This window comes from Pundamilia nyererei, unplaced genomic scaffold (assembly GCF_000239375.1).
Source record: "Pundamilia nyererei isolate P.nyererei 1_Seehausen unplaced genomic scaffold, PunNye1.0 scaffold00069, whole genome shotgun sequence".
Lineage (NCBI taxonomy): Eukaryota > Metazoa > Chordata > Actinopteri > Cichliformes > Cichlidae > Pundamilia > Pundamilia nyererei.
In genome coordinates, this window is record NW_005187470.1 from 1,099,142 (window position 1) to 1,118,956 (window position 19,815).

At 41.9% G+C, this 19,815-nt stretch overlaps 1 protein-coding gene and 1 long non-coding RNA gene across 4 annotated transcripts in view; one reads left to right on the top strand and one right to left on the bottom strand.

The window, feature by feature from the left end:
- Window positions 1–5,885: 5,885 nt before the first annotated feature.
- The window catches only part of LOC102192508 (zinc finger MIZ domain-containing protein 1-like), a 104,498-nt gene continuing 90,568 nt past the window's right edge, over window positions 5,886–19,815 (bottom strand). For all 3 annotated transcript variants that reach the window (XM_005736419.1, XM_005736418.1, XM_005736420.2), the window contains 18 exons: window positions 12,037–12,172; window positions 11,535–11,649; window positions 11,138–11,355; window positions 10,803–11,004; window positions 10,215–10,490; window positions 9,953–10,135; window positions 9,735–9,812; window positions 9,456–9,624; window positions 9,223–9,364; window positions 8,575–8,785; window positions 8,225–8,330; window positions 7,983–8,143; window positions 7,828–7,895; window positions 7,668–7,736; window positions 7,333–7,577; window positions 7,070–7,233; window positions 6,399–6,671; window positions 5,886–6,275 (listed from right to left, as the gene is read on the bottom strand). In XM_005736419.1, coding sequence (XP_005736476.1) covers window positions 6,168–6,275; window positions 6,399–6,671; window positions 7,070–7,233; window positions 7,333–7,577; window positions 7,668–7,736; window positions 7,828–7,895; window positions 7,983–8,143; window positions 8,225–8,330; window positions 8,575–8,785; window positions 9,223–9,364; window positions 9,456–9,624; window positions 9,735–9,812; window positions 9,953–10,135; window positions 10,215–10,490; window positions 10,803–11,004; window positions 11,138–11,355; window positions 11,535–11,649; window positions 12,037–12,172 — 2,924 coding nt within the window. In that variant the 3' untranslated portion in view covers window positions 5,886–6,167. The remainder of the gene's footprint in view (window positions 6,276–6,398; window positions 6,672–7,069; window positions 7,234–7,332; window positions 7,578–7,667; window positions 7,737–7,827; window positions 7,896–7,982; window positions 8,144–8,224; window positions 8,331–8,574; window positions 8,786–9,222; window positions 9,365–9,455; window positions 9,625–9,734; window positions 9,813–9,952; window positions 10,136–10,214; window positions 10,491–10,802; window positions 11,005–11,137; window positions 11,356–11,534; window positions 11,650–12,036; window positions 12,173–19,815) is intronic.
- Window positions 6,817–7,737, top strand: LOC102192312 (uncharacterized). The gene is made up of 3 exons (XR_311826.1): window positions 6,817–6,859; window positions 7,115–7,222; window positions 7,678–7,737. It is a non-coding gene; the product is annotated as an uncharacterized LOC102192312 (long non-coding RNA).

Sequence of the window (19,815 nt, forward strand, 5' to 3'; positions counted from 1 at the left end):
CGCACTAGTTCCCACCAATTGAGCATTGCGTGGCACATCCGACATACTGTTTTACTTTTGTCCATGACGCGCTTACCTTCAGGGTCATACTTCACATAAAAACCAAGATAGTTCCAAACAGTGTTGCCAACTCCTCAGTAAGGAAAATCGCTATTAAAAGTCGCTAGAAGTTGCTAAATGACGTCATCATTTGCATAATTGGTCATGCTAATATAATTGTAACCTACGTTGTTGGAGAGAGAAACGTCCTAAATGCATTTAGAATTTATTTAGAACTACAGATTACATTTATTTTAGCAATTATTGTTTTTTTAAATGTCACAATTCCAACCCTGCTCCTTTGTGACCCGAAATAGGCACTCTGGTGGAGTTACTTTGTGTGTGTGTGTGTGTGTTTATAAGTAGTTTTAAACCTCGTGATCCACAAAACAGCATAACAGTAAAAGAAGAACTGACTGCGTTACAATCAGTGCAGGAGCAGCAGCTTCGCTCATGCGCGATTCATTTGCAGTTTGGACGAATAGGTGTGAACATCTTCTGCCCTGATAGCAGCTGGGAGAGGACTATCCTCTGCCCGTGAGCGCTTTGGAACGGGCGAGGTGCCCACGGCAGCACCCGCTGCTTGTTGAGAGTAAAAGCGATACCCGCTTTCACGTCAAAAAGTCGTCATAAATAAGTCTCCAATAACACCAGAAAAAGTCGCCAGATTTGTCGCTAGTTGCTTTTTAGAAAAAAAGTCACTAAGGGGGTGTGAAAACTCGCTAAATATAGTGACAAACTCGCTAAGTTGGCAACACTGGCCAAACACCAGATCTGAATGAGGGTGGGGGAGGTTCATTTTCGGGTAGCGTTAAGGCAGTTGCCATGTTGCAACGAGCTTAGCTTCTGTCTTGCTAGCTTGCGCTGCGCTCAGTGGATCTGCACTCGACAGTGCAGCCTAGGCGGAGTAGTCGAACGCAGATCCACTGAGCGCTCAACACAGACAGCATCGTCAGAAGAAAAGTTGATAAAATAAATAAAACATTTTGTATTGTTTGATATATATGCGTACCGAACCGAAAGCACTGTATCGAACGGTTCAATATCGATACGAGTATTGTTGCACCCCCTAATACAAACATACACTGATTGGGTGTAACATTATAGCCACCTGCCTAATATTGTGTTGATCTCCCTTTTGCTACCAAAACAGCACTGAGCTGTCAAGACATGTACTCCACTACACCCCTGAAGGTGTGCTTTGCACCAAGATCCTTTAAGTCCTCTAAGTTGTGAGGTGTGGCTTCCATGGATTGGACTTGTTTGTCCAGCACATCCCAATGATGTTCAACTGGATTGACGTCTAGGAGGCAGCCTCGTTGTTGTGTTCCTCAAACCATTCCTGAACTATTTTTGCTTTGTGGCAAGGGCGGGTTATCCTGCTGAAAGAGGCCACAGCCGTCAGGGAATCATGAAGGGTTTGTATTGTCCGCAACACTGCTTAGATAGGTAGCACATGTACGTGACCCTTTCGTGACTGAAAATCAAGAACACCCCAAAACAGCTGCACTATAGGAGATGCTCTCACCCAGTCCTCTCATCACAATCTGGACCTTTTCAAACTCACTCAAATACTTGCGCTTGCCCATTTTTCCTGTATCCAACACATCAACTTGTTCTTTAATAGATCCCATCTACTGACAGGTGCCATGATGAAAAGATAATGAGTGTTATTCACATCTCCTTTTTAGCGGTCTCAATGTTATACCTGATCTGTGTTGATATTACACACCATCCTCAGAAGAATTATAGTTTAGTTAAAATTATAAGGTTGTAAGGTTTTTTGTTTTTTTTGTTTTTTTCTCGTCAACTTTAATTTTTTTTTATGGATTTTAATGGATTGTTAACTTGCCCCCTGTGTACACCCTCTGTACATAATTAATTCTAAACTTTTTGAGCTATCATGTTTACATACAGGACAGAACAACCGTTTATGCACGCAACATAAACATAAAACATAAACTCCTCAAGACTTTTTCATTTTAAATGAAGTTTTTAAATGCTAAATGTTAGCTTGTAGTGTGTTAATGTTATTATTTAGTTACATTCACAGTAAAAAGAGACTGGAATTACACATTAACGCCAACGGTCTTTTTCCCACCTGGTATATTTCTTGAACATTCAGTCACTGGTTGTATGTTTAGATAAAACCAGTTTTGACAGCTTATGAATCATAATTGTTTAGGGAGTGACTTCTATCAACCTATGCATGGTTGCATAACATTCAAATCAACATTAGCTACTGAACCAATAGTTGTGTCTGAAAAACTGAAACCTGTATGGTCTGAAGTTGCACACTGGAGAACTATGACAAGGCATCTAATTGGTATCAACATACAGTAGAACTGGAAATGGAACTTCTCACTTTCCTTTTTCAATCTTGTAAGAATAATAAAATGTACAGTACTTTTAAAAAAAGGACTGTAACAGAGTGTTCAATAATGATATTTTCTAAAATAATTCCATTACTTTGTTGACTGATTCTCAAAAAATGTTCAGTTGGCGATTGCAATTCATGAGAGCCTTACTTTGATGTGTCAGTAATTATTAGTTTGTCAACTTTTCACTCAATGGCAAGGCGACCTTGAGCCAACTCAATGAAAATTTGAGTAAAAATCCATAATTTACACCTCGTGCTTTTGTAAACAGCACGCGAGTCAGACAGGTCTCGCAGACTGCATCACAAGTGCACAAAAGACAAAATCACAGTGACATACAGGTATCATCTGAATACATATTTATTAGATAAATATTAGGTCGTCACATCATCTAACTACATACAGTTCTGCAAGACTAAAAATCACAATTAGTTCCTTTATTTTCTCACCAGTTTAGAATATGAAATGATTGTACATACAATGTACAAACAGAGAGACAATGGCCACATTGCATGAATCACCTTAGGTTGTATAATTTTTCCAACTGTTCATGATATCAAAAATTGTACAAACTATGGATTGGTTACAATCTTCTGGACCCGTCCCTCCCACCGTGCTTCTCCCTCACCTCCGAGCAGTTTTCTTTGTAACCGTTTTTTTTATTGTTTGTTTTGCTTTATGTATTTTTTAATTTTTTAAATGTATTTGTTTTTTTAAGTTTTTAGCTTTAGCACCTCAGAGTATGCAGGTGACAGACTAGAACACTTAGGCTAAATATTACATGTAAAACATTGCTGTCCCAGTTCCCGTAACAAAAGAGGTGAAAGTATAATACAGAGTGGGAACAAAATGCTGAGCGATACCCACAGACACTAACTAACAAGTTTCATTTTCCATATTCAGCCACTTCCAGTAGAGGGGTTGCAAGCTTTTTATTATTCTGAAGAAACAATGCACATTCCCAGGGAAAATGAATACATTTCTGTTCACATGTCTCTATATTAATTTACATATATACAGGCATCCTTGGGATGTTTGACCTGGTCTTAAAATCCTTTCCAGGTCAAACTAGCGAACGTGCCCTTCCTTTCTGTTTTTTTTTTTTTATTTTTAAATTTTTTATTAACTCGTTTTCTTTTTTCAACTGTTTTTTCTTTTAAAACAACATCCCCCCAGAGAAATGTCCCTTCATTGTGATTGTGCAACTACAAATTAGGGGTGCTGCCTTTTTCACCAATTTGAAAAGAAGAAGAAAAAGACTGAAATGATAAAGACTTCCGTGGGATTGTTTAAAAGTTTCAATTCAGATCGCGAAGAATGAAAACACACCAGTGAACTGTTGAAAGCACAGACTTTTGATTTGATGTTTCCTTGTGACTAAAATATGAAACAAGTTAGGGCTCTGAATAGGAAAAAACAAATTCCTTTTATAACATTTAAAAATAATGCGTACATGAAATCAGGATGGTCGATTCAGCACAATGCTACAATTGAAAGAAATTGGATTTCTAGCCTTACAGATTAATAAGAAAACCAGTACAAAATAATTTACCAAGAACAAAGGGGGATAAAAATGTATATGGTCTCATGCTTTTTTAAAAAAGCCACATTTTTTCTATAACAAAAATATAAACAATATCATGAATTTCTTTAAAATATGGTTGTGATATATCTTTAAAATACCACTGACAATTAGCAACAATTATGATATTCACATAGCTCACTAATTACACTGAAAGCCAGCTGACACCACATAATTCGAAACCCATTACTGTTCAGCATCACTGAAGGTCAACATAAATTCATGAGCAAACAACATTGATCATTTTGAATCAATACATCGTAGCATGAGGGAAAATATTGCTTCGAACTGAGTGCAACGTCTGAAAACTGAAACGATGATACACAAGCACTTTGAGCTGATGCAAGGAAGGGGACAACGAATATTAGGACATGAACAGGTGGGAAAGCGACTCGGGGGAAACGACAATGACCTGCGATAGCTTATGAAATGCTTGGGCTGGCTACGCCCCGGCGTGGAGACGAGACAGCCGTATGCTGGTTTGGGAGCATATGTGGTTAAGTTGGACGACTAATGATCGAAGGACAAACATTATCAAGATGATACAAAAATATTCACAATGATATTTACAGTACAATAGCATTTCTTAAAAAATAATACATTTGCATACAGAACAGCACTCTTTTTTTAACATTAAAATGAAAACAAATGTGGCAAAAAGAAAGAAATCTGCACCAATACTGCTTTGAAAACCACTTCTTGAACAGCAGTGATGGATAAACTGTCCTCTCCTTTATCTTTAAAACCAATATTACATCCAATCACGCTGACACACACACACTCACACACTTTCAGTCTTTACAGGACCAAGCAAGCACAAACATTTCCATTCTCATCCCTCTAACTTTGGTGATGTTGAGCAGTTTCCCAAAAGGTTTATGTATAGTTTAATTGTGCAGCAACAATAAAAAAAACATAATAAACATAACACAGTATATGCAGCAAATACATGATAAATGTACTGCTGACATCAACATCATCCCTTCAATGTTAGTGTTAAATAAAATCATACTAAACCTGACAGAAAATCATAAAACAAGCAAACAAACAAGGTCTGTGGAAACAGCAACTGATAAAAACCACACTATCTTTTGTTATCACCACTTGGAACAGCACTAGACAAGGGCTTGGCACACATGCACTTTGTAGATTACTTAAACAACATCATTTAACCAGGAAGAGAGATGTAATTCAGTAAAACTGCTGACAAGAGAAACACGATGGCTCATGCAGAGCTGATGGAAGGAGTTGTAGCAGGAAGCGACAAAGCAGGAGCGTCACAGGAACCCAAGCCTCGCACGTTGTACCTTACGTTTCCAATGAAATCCCTTCTTTGTACAGGGGACAATAACTTTACAATATGTAGATGGACAGATATGCTACTCTGTTATGAATGTTGTTTGGTGTAATTGGGGCAATTTCTTTTCATTTTCTGCTGTCGAAACCAAAAAGGAGGGACATCTATGTGTTTAAAAAATAGCACAACCGTAGACAATGCCGATCAGTCCCAAAAATATTTTTTAAAATCTTGGCAGAGGAGCTTAAATTTGTTTTAGAAAAAACATTTTGTCAAAGATGGACACATTGATCTTATTTTTTGTTTCTTTTTGGAAAGGCTGATTTTTGTGTTTTTGCGTTGTCAGAATCTCTTGTGCTTTTAAATGATGTGTGGTGGACAAAAAAGTGCGACTAACCAGACCAGTCAGGGAATGGAGCTGCGACACCAGGAAGCTGTGGCCTCTCAGATTGGAATAAGATAAGACGCACTGGCCAGATAGCGCAGGTTTTTTCAGTTATTTTTCTGTTTTTTTTTTTTACAGTGAATTCCTTTTTCTTCAGAAAAGGAAACAAAACACGAATAAAAAAAAATGCTACAACGCGTTCCTAATAAGCACACATACACATGTGTGTGACATTTAAAAAAAAAGAAAATCAACTGAGTATAGCTGCACAGTTCAAAGTTATCACCTCTGGGTGAGAGGGCAGGGAAAACCCTTGCCGTGTCTTTGAGTTGTAACCTCTTTCAGTCAATCTGTGCTGGCGAATGAAAGTTGTACAAGAGGAAGAAGAGAAAGGGAGTGCATCTTTGTGTTTATCAAGTACTGAGTGACCGCCTTGGGATCTCAGGGAAACTGCAGCAGTCAGTGATTATATGTTTCTGAATCGCCTCAGTTGTTTTCAAAGAGCGATAGAAGGTCATCGTTGCTATTGCTGGGGAGGTCTGGGGGATCCAGGTAGGACAACAGTTCATCTGGGTTAGCGAGCTCTGGAAGAAGCTGTATGGTAGAAGGAAGGACAACAAAAATTTGCTATGTAAGTATTCAAGGAATCTCCTTGCATCAACTGTTAAATATGTCAGATTACAGATGTGAAGATTCTGATTGTTTCAGAGGACTTACGTCTAAGGACGGCTCAGGCATGTCTGACCCTGCTTGGCTGTCCAAACTGCTGGAGGGGTTGAAGGCCAGGTCGCTGTGAGGGTGGTTGTTGGGGCCGGGCTGCTGTTGTTGCTGTTGTTGCTGCTGTTGTTGAGGAGGTGGAGCTTGTCGTGAGGGCTGAGGAGGCCCGCTGTGGTGTAGCTGCTGCCCTGATTGGCTCCCAGGGTGTGGAGACGCGTGTAAACTCTGCTGCAGTGGACCATGCGGTTGGTCATTGCCAACAGAATGAGGTATCTGTAGAGAAAGAGAGGGGGAATAATTCAGAATAGCCATATACGTCTTTCAACCTGTTTCATTTTGTGACTGCTAACAACCTCCAACAAACACTTTAAATATAAAGCTAAAGCCATAATTTGGCTAGCTCAGCTAGCTTGGCTAACTTTATTAATATGTAAGTTATATGGAAGTGGAGCCAATTATTGGTAAGTTTAGTTATTCTGACTCAAGTTGCATATTTAATTTAGCTGTAGCCAGTAACTGTTTTTTATGCTAAGCTATGCTAACTGGTTGCTGCCAGTATTTTCCCACTTTTATAGTTAGTCTATATACAAAGTAAAGCAAAAAGTATACATTATGTAACAAAATACACAATATGACAGAGTCAGTATATTAGGAATTGTTGGTAAACTCACTGTGTCAGGCATATTGTGGGACAGTGGCTTGTCTTGTGCCATCAGGTTGTTGGGCATGTCAGGTGGGTGAGACAGCTGGGGACCATGCATGAAGTCATTCATCGACGTACCACCAGGGGTCCCGTGAGGGAAATCAAAGTTCCCATGGCTCTGGTAACTGTTGCCTAGACACAGACAGAATATGTTTAAAATTTTTTGTTGTTGCTCTGCTTTGTTTGCATAATTCTGGGTGCTACTGTACTTTCTGTACGTGTTTGAGCTACCTTGGCTTCCGTATTCGCTGTTATTGCCTCCTTGCCCAGAAGGAAGCGATGGGTATGGTGAGGGTCCGGGGCCAAGCTGAGCTATCATCTCCATCACATTAGGCATGATCATCTGGCTGGGACTCATTGTCTTAAACCTCTTTGCCAGCGGTCCATCTGGATCTTCTTTTATGTGAATTTCTGATTTTATAGCCACCGGCCGCCAACTACACGTCGGGTCAATTGTCACTTCCTCAAACTCAGAGCTGATAAAATGTAGATGAAATCAAATAGTTAAGTTAAAAGAAAAATACACATGCATATAAGATTGCACTGATGTTCCTATTTCTGCTTACTTTTGAATAGCATTCAGGATTCCCCACATGTACTGGTCCACCTCGAGTCCTTCTAACAACGCAGTTTTACTGAGGAAAAAAGAGAAATAGTATTTAAGAAAAAGTCATCTAAATAAGGCAAGTGCATGTACTCCTTAGCATTTTAACTCCTTAGACATACTTGCATACAGGACATCGCCATGTCCCCCGCTCACAGTTCAGTTGTAAATATGATTCCAAATCAAAACACTGCAAGAACAAGAAAATAGATTTTTTGAATGTATATTTCTATTTGTTTGTCACTGTTACTGTGATGGTGTATCCTTGAAGTCTTACCTGAACATGTTTGCAGTCATGCCCTCTTGCTGGAAGCTGTATTCGCCGGAAGGTGATTGGACATTTGAGCGAAACCTTGATGGCTGTCTGCTCCACGCCATCCTCCCCGTTTAATGTGGTATTGCCCGACGACGCTGCCACGCTACTGAAGTTCCTCTTTACTGTGAGGCAGCAGAAGAAACACAGTGAGTAAACAAGTACAGAGCAATGAGGACATAAGGGTGCAAAATGAATGTGAATACCTTTGGTGATGCAGTGCTCTGCAGGCAGAAGCCTCTTCTTCAGTAAGCCTTGGAGGACAGAGCGAACTGAGGGCCGATGGACCAGTTGTAGCACAAACAAGTGCGACTGGGGGGAAAAAAACATCTAAGTGACTATCAAAGACATTCTCCTAAGGTGTATCTGTTTTATCCATTCTTTACTGTTTGATCAGTTGTGAAAAAAAAAAAAGGAGACATGACAGATCCCTTTTGTTATTTTCTTTCTTTTAGCATTAAATATCATCTGATGGGAAACATTTTGCATTTGACTTGAGTGGATTTGTATGAACCTGTTTATTTTTTTCATTAGCTCTGGAAATGTGTGTACTCACACAGCAGCAGGCAGTGACTGTGATCTGGATCGTGTTCCTTCCAGGCTGGCATACATGTTTCAAGTGCAGGGGTTTGTGGGAGGTCTTGTTGTCTCCCCGCTCGATTGTGAGCGGCGTGGCGTTGACGCTGACTTGGACAGATGCCGGCCAGTTCGTGTTCATCTGACGGTCTTCGTGGTGGTAGCACTTAAACTGCAGCTCCAGGTCCGACCTGCACAGATAAAATATAAAGCGGTTACGGTTATGGAGGGTTACTGTATGCGATACATGAGTTAGAATAACGGGAATTCATTCTCACACATTAACAGGGAAATTTTTTGAGGTAATATATAACATTAATTGGACGCTAAACTTAGGATATAATCTCAGCTTGGCAGCAGGAGAAATCCTCATATCAGGACTCTTGACTTGAATTGACTTTTACTTAAGATAGTGATGAAGGAAATTGCAATACTCCAGAAAATTCTGAAAATTAATGCCTTAATGATCCTTACTTGTCACGTTCCTGGGAAAAGTTGTTTTTTTTTTTTAATCTAATGTTCTTGGCTACTAATGAAAATCAATAAGAGAATATTTACAGCCTAAAAGACCCATATAACTGTTAAAGTGGATGGGGGAAAAAAGCAGTAGCACATAAATATGCGTTACCTCCACATGAGTGTCTGGTGTACAGAGGGCCGTAAATGGAAGACGTGGTTGCTGACAGCCAGGTTATGTTCTAGCCTGAAGGGCTCTAGGACTACTCCATCCCGCACTGGGAACGTCAGACGCAGTTCCTCGTTGTGGCTTGCTGTTTTTGGAGATAAGAACCAACCTTAAATCACAGACTTAAAAAAAAGTTTAAAACGCTTGAACTTACTGTTCATTGATTAATTACTGACCTGGTGGGGGAGGGAGTGCGGTGATATTTGGTTTAATGTCAGGAGGGAAGGGTGGCTTCACATCCTGGTTTGGCGACAGGTACGGAGGGATGTTACTTCCTGGTGTCATTGGAGGAGTAGGGTTCCCTGGCACAGGCGAGTGAGGGTAGTTCCCAACTGGCCTTGGAGGCTATATAAAACACAAATTGAGTTGTAAATCAACTACTTAAATCACTAAAGAGTACATTCAAGTATAATGTAATTTTAAATTTTAATAAACTGGTACCAAAGTAGACTTACCCCATTCATATTTCCCTGGTTGTACTGATAGCCACTCCCAGAGAAGTTATTTGTTTGGCCATTGAAAGGTGGCTCTTGCTGTGATTTTAATTAAACAAATAATTTGTCAAATTTACACCATTATTAGCTAAAAAAAATGTCAGTGAGACTTTGATAAAACTGCATATGCAATATGAAATACACCATCACATTTTTATTGAATAGCTTTAACACTGCACCTTATAGTACTGGCCTATGGCACCACTGGGTGGTGGGTATTGGCCTTGCAGCTGCTGTCCTGGCATCCTCGGGCCAGGGTAGTTGGGGGATGGCAGCGGCCTGGAGGCATTTGGTGTGGGATATTGGCCCTGCTGGTTAGGGAACTGGTTGTTTGGTCCATACTGCTGCCCACCATAGTTTGGCTGTGGAATCAGTGACCAATACATTCAGCATATAGCAACGGAGCTACATATTTAAGGTGACACTGTTGAATCCACTCACCTCCCCTGGGTACGGTCTTTTTATGCCTTGCATACCCATGCCCTGAGCCCGAGGACCTGCATAGCCTTGCTGAGGCATTCTTTGACCGTGTGCCCCAAAAGGCCCCATGCCTTGGCCCCTGGGTTGGTTCATTCCCATTGGAGGCCCGCTCATGTTGGATGCATTCATGCCTGTGCCCATGTTTCCAGGAAGGGATGGAGGGCCGCGGGGTCCTGGCTGGTTCATGAACTGACTGTTGTATGCCTGATTTGGCCCCATCTGGAAAGAGGAACTCATCTGAAAGACAAAAAGAATTTGATCAACCACCTCAGACTTGACTGTCAATATTACGCAGTTTCTGTTGAATCAAAAGATTTTATAGATAACAAACAAACAAAAAAAAAACTCCACCAGAAAGAAACAAAATGGTATCAACATCTGAGAAACAGTTTGTTTGCTTCTGTTGCAAATAAATGTGGTACTCCAGCTTGCTATTGTTAGCATTAAAGGGATAGAGCCAAAAGTCAAAGTTGATGAATTCTAAGTACCGTAGTCTCACACGTGCACAAAAGGCAACAGTTTATGCTATCAGTTTGTGCGTCATCCTACCGGTCCATATTGGTTCATGTCCTTATTCTGGGTTTCCTGCAGGGCAGCTACAGTTGCTGTTGCAGTGGCAGTTGCGGTGGCGGCTGCAGCAGCAACTGCAGCTGCGGCGGCAGCAGCGGCAGGCTGGGTGAAGTCAGAGGGAGGACGGGAGTGCGGAGGGATGCCCATTCCACCGGGTCCAGGATTCGGCCCTCCAGGGTAACTATAAGAATAAGCAAAAAGATATTAAAGAAGTTCTAGAGAAGAGAATTAATTAAAGTAATTGTCTGAATTAGTTCTTTAAGCATTTTTAATCACTTCAGTGACCATCAGCAATCCATCTACTGGTTACTTACTTGCCACCAAAGCCTCCTCCTCCAGGGTAGTTGGGTCGACCGTACATCCCCTGCTGCATATAGGCCGGGTTTGAGTTGCCTTTGTTGGGGAACTGCTGCTGCTGACCGGGGAACTGAGGAGAGTTCATACCTGGAGTGTTACCAGACATACCCGAGGCCATAGGGTTACCACCAGGGTTCATGGGATTGTTGCTGTTGGCCATGGGATTCCCCAACACCTGTTACACATTAGGAATAGAGGGAAAAACACATGTAAATGTTTCACTGATTTCAGATGAGGTTCAATTCAGAATACCACTGCCAAATACACAAATCTGCAGGTGGTATTATTACAGCTATTAAATATAAAGACTTGGAACAGGCACATTTTTACTCTCAAGCAAAAAGGGGATCTCACCTGGCTCTGGGAAGTGTTGGTCACACCCCATACGGTGGTCACCACAGACACTGAACCGGGAGGCTGGTTGGTGTTTTGCTGCCAGGGAACTGAGTCATAGGGAAAAGACCCATCTCTGCAGGGAATAGAAAACACATTTCACTTAAGCAAAACAAAATGGTTTGCCAAGCAGCACAAGTATTTACAGTATAGTTCTAGTAAGTATGTTTGCAACTGCTGAAAGACAGGAAAAGGCAAGTTATGTGGTTAAGCTTAAAAAAATATGAATGCGTCTTTTTCTTCTTCTTCTTGAAAGGCAAATGGTTGAGTTACTGTTTGCCACTATTGACTGTGCTATATGCAGTTTGTCTGGCAGTTTGTCTAGCCACTGATCCATAAGGAACAACGGGCCTCACACAGAGAGGAAGGGCTTTCCCCAAGGGCCCAGTCTGTCTGTTCGCATACCCAACACACACAAACACATCTCACACACAAGCCAAAAAGCACAGCAGTGAACACTGACCCATGTGAGAGGCTGGGCTTCATGGAACTCATGGGGGGCTGCATGGGCACTTTTCCTGGAGGCTCGTTCTGCCTGTTCTTCTGGTGACGGAGGAGGAGGAGGCGTCCAAGCTCCTCACACCACGAGGAGAGGAGGGCTGGAAAGAGAGCAGAGTACATAAGTACTGTTGGAGACCTGTTAGAAATAACTACAGAGGTACCACCCTACTATTGCAAGCACTTAAGAACAAAAAAAGCAAAAAACTTCTGAGCAAAAGTTCATGTTAAAAATCCAAAAAGCAATGGCCTGACTGGAAAAAAGTGCACAAAAATAAATATGCATTGTACCCTATGGCACAACTGTGGAACTATATTCTGTGCAAGGTACCTGCAAAATGGAACAAGCAAACAGTATGTAACAATGCAACAACATTAAACACAAAGACATCCTATCATTCATGAGATGTGAAAAACAATGTTTGCTCAAGAGTGATATGTTTACAGGTTGTTATGATTTATTTATTTACTAAATAAATAATTTATTTCAAAATTAGGGCGGTTTATTTTCTGGCACTTGTAGTTAGTGAATAACAGGAGTGTTTGGGGGAAATGCACTAAACAGCTTATATTCATACCTCACACAAGTGCACACTGGGGCCATTGATTTATATCAACTGTGCTTATATTTACAGTAATACTCACATAACCACACCTAAATGTCATTGCATAAATAGCCATGTGCGACCCACATGCACAGGCTCTGCTATTTAAAATATTTTTATCCTGTTACTTTTTGTTCAGTTTTATTTAGTTTGAAAAGTCTACCCGTGGACAGAATTTTCTAAATCATGATTGTGTTTGTTCTAAGAAATGTTGGAACATTTTAAGAGCCCAAAGCCTGTACCTTTAAGCTGCAATATAAAGGATTAGCCTAAATCATGCATGCCACTGTAGCTCATGGCCACTAGGGTTCACTCTGGGCCTGCAAATGAATTCCAGTCCTTCCCTTCTCCCCACCTACCTACCACTTGGTTAGGTAGCTACCACAGAGTGCCTTTGATCAAATCATATGCTTTTCATCTGCAGTGCATGTGTTTGTACTGTGCCAACTACAAAAGACTCACTTTTCCCTTTTCTCTCCCTCTCACTTCCTCTGCCTCCTTCTAGCCTCTCTCTGTGGCTGTCTGAGGAGAAAGGGAATGTGGATTCAATCAAAGAGCAGGGCAGCTACCTCCTCTTATGATTCACAGCACTTCTAGGCTGAGTAAGGAGCGGGAGGGGTGGGTGGGTGAATCAGAGTGCTTGGCTTCGCGCAAAAAAGCCACGTCAATATGACAGCAGACAGTGCGCGCTGTCCTCGCAGGCAGATGCACCCTGCTGCCACATGCAAGGGTGGGCTGCCACATATTACACGCACACACACACACATAGAGATGCAGACGCACAAGGGAGAAACAACCGAGATTAAAAATAAAGAAAATACAGAAGGCTGAATGAATCACCGAGAGAGGAGACATCAGTCTAATGGGGCTGATAGGAAGGAGGAACAAACAAAAGCTTCTGACTCCCATCACAAACATGGCAACCCAGACATCTGACCACACATGGCTGCTTGCAAACCATACAAGCTTACCAGCACACTCAGACAAGGAAAGAAACAGCACGAGCTTATAATAACACACACACACACACACAGGCGTAAAATAAATAGGACACAAGATGTCCTCTGAGTGTGGCGAATTTTCCGAGGACAAAACTGAGTTTCTGCTTCGACACACAAACACACACCTTCTCCTCTCAGAGCACTGCACCCCAAAAGGCACCTCCTATCCTTTCATTTGAACACTGAGCACACCAGCCTCACTCTGTGTAAAGATGAGGGCTAGAATACAAAAGACATGTACAGATGGTGCCAGCAGTCTCCTTGCTTCTCCCTCTCCTCTCCCTCCCACTCCTTTAAAAGCAGCACGGGGCTCAGGCACAGAGGCAGCTGGGTTTTTCCTCTTTCCCACCCGCTCACGCTCCCTCTCTTTTTCTCTCCTCCTCCTCCCCCTCCTCTTCTTGGCAAGGCAGGTGCCAGGAGACAGGCTGTGCTGTTCCTCCAGAGAATTGATCTGACTTTACCACGGCTGTGCTTTAGTTGACGGAAAAGGCCGCTCAGGTGCACTTTCTGCTAAAAGCATCACGCTCAAAGGTAAAGGCGCAGATTCCTGAGTTACTTTTAATTTGATAAAAACCGGATCCAAGTGTGGCTAATAGGTTTACGGGTCTCACATCTATGTTAGTACGTCCTGCAGTGTTTTTAACAGCACCCTCCCTCTCCTCAGACCCCCTTCTGATGGAGAGAGTTTTCAATTCAAGGGCCTGGCGACCAGCCAGCATGTTACAGCTCAATTAGGTCCCATTATTCTCTTCCAACAAGGGGTAACTTGCACTTCTTCTATGTTGATAAACATGTCTCCACAATTTATCCCATAGCTGTGCCACTGTGGGGCCGTCTGGGTAAGCAGACAGCGTCCCTGTTTCACGCCGAGGCCGACATCAACAGCCGCAGGACATAAACAACAACCGTGTGGAACATAGCAGAAACATGACAATACATCGGCTATCTGAGAGAAACAGGAAAAAAAAAGAGAGAGAGAGAGAAGGAATCGCAAGTGTTGCCACTTAAAGAATTATTCTACCCCATCATTAGATAAAGGGCTTATCTCTGCACAAAATTACCACCTCCACTAAGCACCAACCGGTTTAAAGGAGAAGCCCTGTCATTGACTCAGAGGATAAACTTCAGGTTTCAGATGACGGGAGGAGGAACAGCCAACTCGTTTCTCTTCAGTCGCTCCCTCCTACTCGTCCTACACCCAAACACGGCTCAGGACAGTGCAGATGAGGAACACAAAAGGATTACTGTTTCTCCTCTCCACTCCTCCCACAGACGGCCCTTCAATAGACTCATCTGTCTCCCTCTCTGAGAAGAGCCAAATCTGGAGATAATTGTCTCAGGTGTTGCACTTCCAAATCTCAAAGACCATTCTGGAGTGAATCAAACTGGCATTTTGTGCTAGAGAGCGTCCTTCTGCCATGTTTACATTGGTCTCCCTGGCGGCAATGAGTCTCTGCCTTCCATAAGGAGACAAGGCTATCCTGTTTGCCTCGTAGATGGTCCCAGGGGCCCAGCTGAGTCTGAGCCGTATTGATATTCTGGTGCTCAGCTGCCCAGCCTGATGGTCAACCATGGCGAAGGGTGGTAAACGCATCTGCTGGGACTAGATGGGTGGTTCAGTGATTGGGTCTGCAGCTTCCAGCTTCACTTGCTGTCATAAAGCCCCAGGGAGACATGACAAATGACATGGACTGCATCCCTGACAGTTGTTCAATGCTCTATCCAATGATAGCCTAATGCTCCCCCAACCTTCCATCCATGGCCCATGCAGACACGAGGCAGAGAGATAAACTGTGCTGATTAAACACTCTGATTTGGGCTCTGCCGTGCTCTCCCGAAAACAAAGAGCTTTTAATAAAAGGTCAGTTAACCCAGATTGCAACATTAATATTTTTGTCATTTGACTGCAAATTTAGATGTTCATCTTTCGAGATATCTGTATGGAGGTTGATAGAATTTATTTTGTGCTGCTAAAAGATTCTTAAAATTTTGCTCATTTCTAAGACTTTCATGTATCAGTTTGCTGTAGGCAACAAGGCAGCTATATAGGCATGTGTTAAAAAAATGACAGTGACTACCATATACTGTTATGTAGGCCAAGTGGCTGCACTGTAGTACCTTAACATGTGACTATCAGTGCTAGAGAGATCTCAATTAAAATTTCAATTGTAAGGTTGTGTGTAAAGTTATTTGCTTTTTGGGACATTAGCTTATTTTTAAGGTCTACTTTCTTTCTGCACTAACAAGGTAATTAAACAAAATATTCTAACACAGTTAAACCAATAAAGGTCGGTTATTTAGTGAGTTAGCTTGCTGCTAACCAAGCTAGCCAGCATTACCTTCTAATCTCAGTTTAGTAAACCGTATTGATTTTACACAGTACATTTCTAGCCATATTCACCACGTGCAGTCCTTTTACACCACAAGGCATTTTCCCATTCACACACGTGTATACAGCACATTATTCTATGCATCAGAAGCAATTTGGAGTCCAGCATCTTACTCAAGGACACACTGACATGCAGACTGGAGGATTCAGACATTGAAACGTCATCTTTCCACTTGCACAGCTGCCCCACTGTAGCCACCACAGTGGTGATGCCCATGCCCAACATACCATGGACTCAGCTATAAATACAACACAGACCAATCAATTTACAAAATCTGGAAATAAACTCGGCAGATGTTCCTATGTCAATATCATTCATCCAGTAAAATCATCCCAAACGCAAAGCTTCTGCCCGCCAGACAGTACCAACTTACCAACTGTCACTCATATTACAAAGTAAGTCAAAGTATGCAAAAACAAATACCGTGATGAATAATAATATTAAATTAATAAGAACAAAATACATCTTTTTTTGCAGTTGCTACTGGATGGCAAAAACTTCCATGCAGACTTCATGTATGCTACAGACATTAACACTGTATGTCATTACACAGTGTATATTAGTGCTTTTAAGAAATTGTTAAAAAATAAAAAAATTGAGCACCATAATGATTAAGGACCATGTGCTACAAGGGAGAATATAATCTTAAACACATGAATAGCTGCTATTACAAAGGTCACCCCTACACTTGCTGCTGCCTCAAGAATAGTTTCTACTATTACTCCTTTTCATTTTCTACCTCCCTCCTTTTCCTTCCATTATTGGCAGGGCACTGCAAGGGAGGCAGCAGGTAACGCAGATGCCAAGAGTTTCTATGATCCTCATCCGCACCCGTTCTCTGCCTCCCCCTCCCTCTGCTCTGTATGTAATAGACACCTGCTCCCTTGTCAACCCTGGAGTCCCACCTGGCATTGTCCCACATGGTTTGGTCACTAACTTCCCCACAAACGCACAGCACATATCCTGTCATCACGTCAGAGTCACATTATCGACAGTACTTCCTCGCTTATTCCCTTATTAGCCATAGGAGTGAAGTCCAATTTTCGCAGTAAACCTGTCGTAGAGAATCACGACCCCTAAATGGCTTGTTTGAAGACGTTTAGCCAGAAGGGCTGAAAGGAGAACAAAGACCATGAGCAAACTAACAAGAGCAGCTCTAGTGGGCTGCACTCTTTGGTTTCTGAGAGCGCTCTATTCACATTCGATTCCGCCCACCCTCCCTCCTCTGCCCAGAAAGGATTGAATGGACACAAGCCTCCTGCAGGCCAAAGTCAATTAAAAGAAGACAGAGTCTAGGGAGCCCCGGTATCCCTGGTTACTGAAAGCACCTAAGAAGCCATGCAAAACAACTACGTTTAGTTTTAGCCAAAGAATACCTCACTTATGTGCCTCATGTAGGTTTCCCAGAACTATAAAACTCTGGGATTTTCTTCAACATATGTATGGAAAACTACATGAATAAGTAGTTGCTATGGCGTCGCTTATGAAGGCCCAGTCACCGCTGAGCTCTCCTGCGTAAACTGCAAGCTGCATCGTAAATCATCTCCCGCTCTGCCTGACATGCACACAGTAACCAAAGAGCCACGGATGCCAACCTGGCAGGCATCAGGTCTCTCTTTGTCTTCACACAGATGCCACGAATTATTCATTGATGCCAATTTGATAATGAAATGGAAGCGACATGTTCGTCATGCAGGCTTTTTCACCAGCAAGGCGAGTGTATAACAGGTTACGGACCTGTCACCCCACGACAGGCCAGAAGATTGCTACTTGTTCATCCATGTCTGGATAATTAGGTAGAAGCTCACAGGTGAAACACCTTAAACACATGGTGCACATTTCACTCCCTTAAACTGTTGACATTAGAGGCAAACTCGAAATGGGGGCTGTCAAACTAGTTTGAGATTTTAAATTTGGGTGGCTATGCAACATATTTGAGGGTTTTCATAAACCCGATGAGGTGGGGATGATGTATAAAGTAGGCACATGTTGGTATCATGGCTGCTACACGGCATCAAAGTTAAGGGGCGATTTCACATGACTGCTATGCATCTTTCATTGAAAGATGAAAGTTAGTGTTAGCAATGCAAGATCAGCTTTGATGTGGATTGAAAGTATTAGTGCTAACAGCTATAAAACAGCATGTCTGTGTAGGCCAGACAACTGCCTCCTGTCTGTACCTCATCTTTGTTTTCTTACATTATTCCCTCTGCCACTCTCCCTCTCGGTAATATTGGAGTCTTGTCAATGAGTACTTAGGCCCGTTGCCTCACGGGGAGCCAGACTTGCTGGCTAGGTTTTATGGCCCATTTCAGAGCTGCCCTGGCTTAAATACAGCCTCCTGCTGGCCACATGGCCACAATGTCGTGCCATGTCCATCCGGCGAAGTGAAGAAGGGGGGACGCTTGGACTCCCGCCAAAAAGGTTTTACTGAGGCCACAAGCATATGTGGCCATGTGGAGGCAGGAAGACAAGGAGGTTGCTGTTTTAACATCCTGTGTTCCTTAATGTCCCACCAATGGTGCTGTAGTACATTTAAAAACAAAAAGTTTATAATAAAATATCCAGCTAACCTCTTTGACATGCAAATGTATCTATCTATATAGAAAATGCAGGAAATTTAAAACATGTATCTTCAAAATAATAGCAGTGCTCTCAGATTTCAGATAAGGATTTTCAGATAGGATTATGATTTAGGACTAACTGGATGCCAACTGGAACAAGATACAATATATGCCACAATCTCCAGATGATTAATGCAGATCTCATCAGTGGGACTGTCATTTCTTGGTCATGGTAACACAGAAAGCAACCCTTGCCTAAGCAGGGCAGTGTTTTAAAAGATAATCTCCTTTGGCACATGCAACAAATCTCTTCCATTTAAAACAGGGCACGCCATTCAGTGTCTCTTTTAAGCATGAAGGTGGAAATCTAGCATTGCACCCCCTGCTGAGGATTAGTACTCTATGCATTAAAGCCAAACATCTCCCCAGCGTCAGTGTTTAGTCTGTTAAAATATACATTAAGCTGATTGGCAGCAAAACTCCTCCCAAACCTACATCTTTATGTCTTAATGTGGGAGTTAAGGTCTGGCAACAAAAGTGCCTGAGGTCAAGTTTTTAGCTTTTTTGAAAAACTGTTCTTAAGATCTGTCACAACTAAAAACGTGGACATTTTTTTTTATTAATCTTGTGCTATAAAAATCAACATTTTGTTAAAGTCACACTTGCATTGCATGGCTGCTTAGCCAGGAACAAATATACAGGACTAGATTATTACACAGTTATAATGCTCAAATTTTAGGCTATTGTATTGTGCTGTGTGAATAAGTTAACTAAACTGAAGTCTCAAGACATGCTAACTATACCGAAATTGGTGGAAATCAAAGGAAATATGCAGAAGAAAGAAAAGTAAAACAGCAAATATGTTTACATTACTTCTAGTTAAAGTAATTACAATTTGAAAACAAGTAAGATCCAGCAAATGATGGAAATCCTCTTTATTCGATGAAACGCATTTCACTGACCAAAAATGGCCAATATACCAACAGAGTGTTGATCTAACTGTAGAGTTCTCCAACCAGATTATCAGTTGAGCAGACCTGCAGAGAAGCAGCTTACAGGGGCCAGACTGTTTCCCCAAGCAACAGGCTGCTATTAACAAAGGCCCAGCCTTAAGCCCTTGTCTACAATGATACTAATTAGCAATGGAGCAGATGTGCCTGGAGTTGTGCCCACCTCAGGGTGCT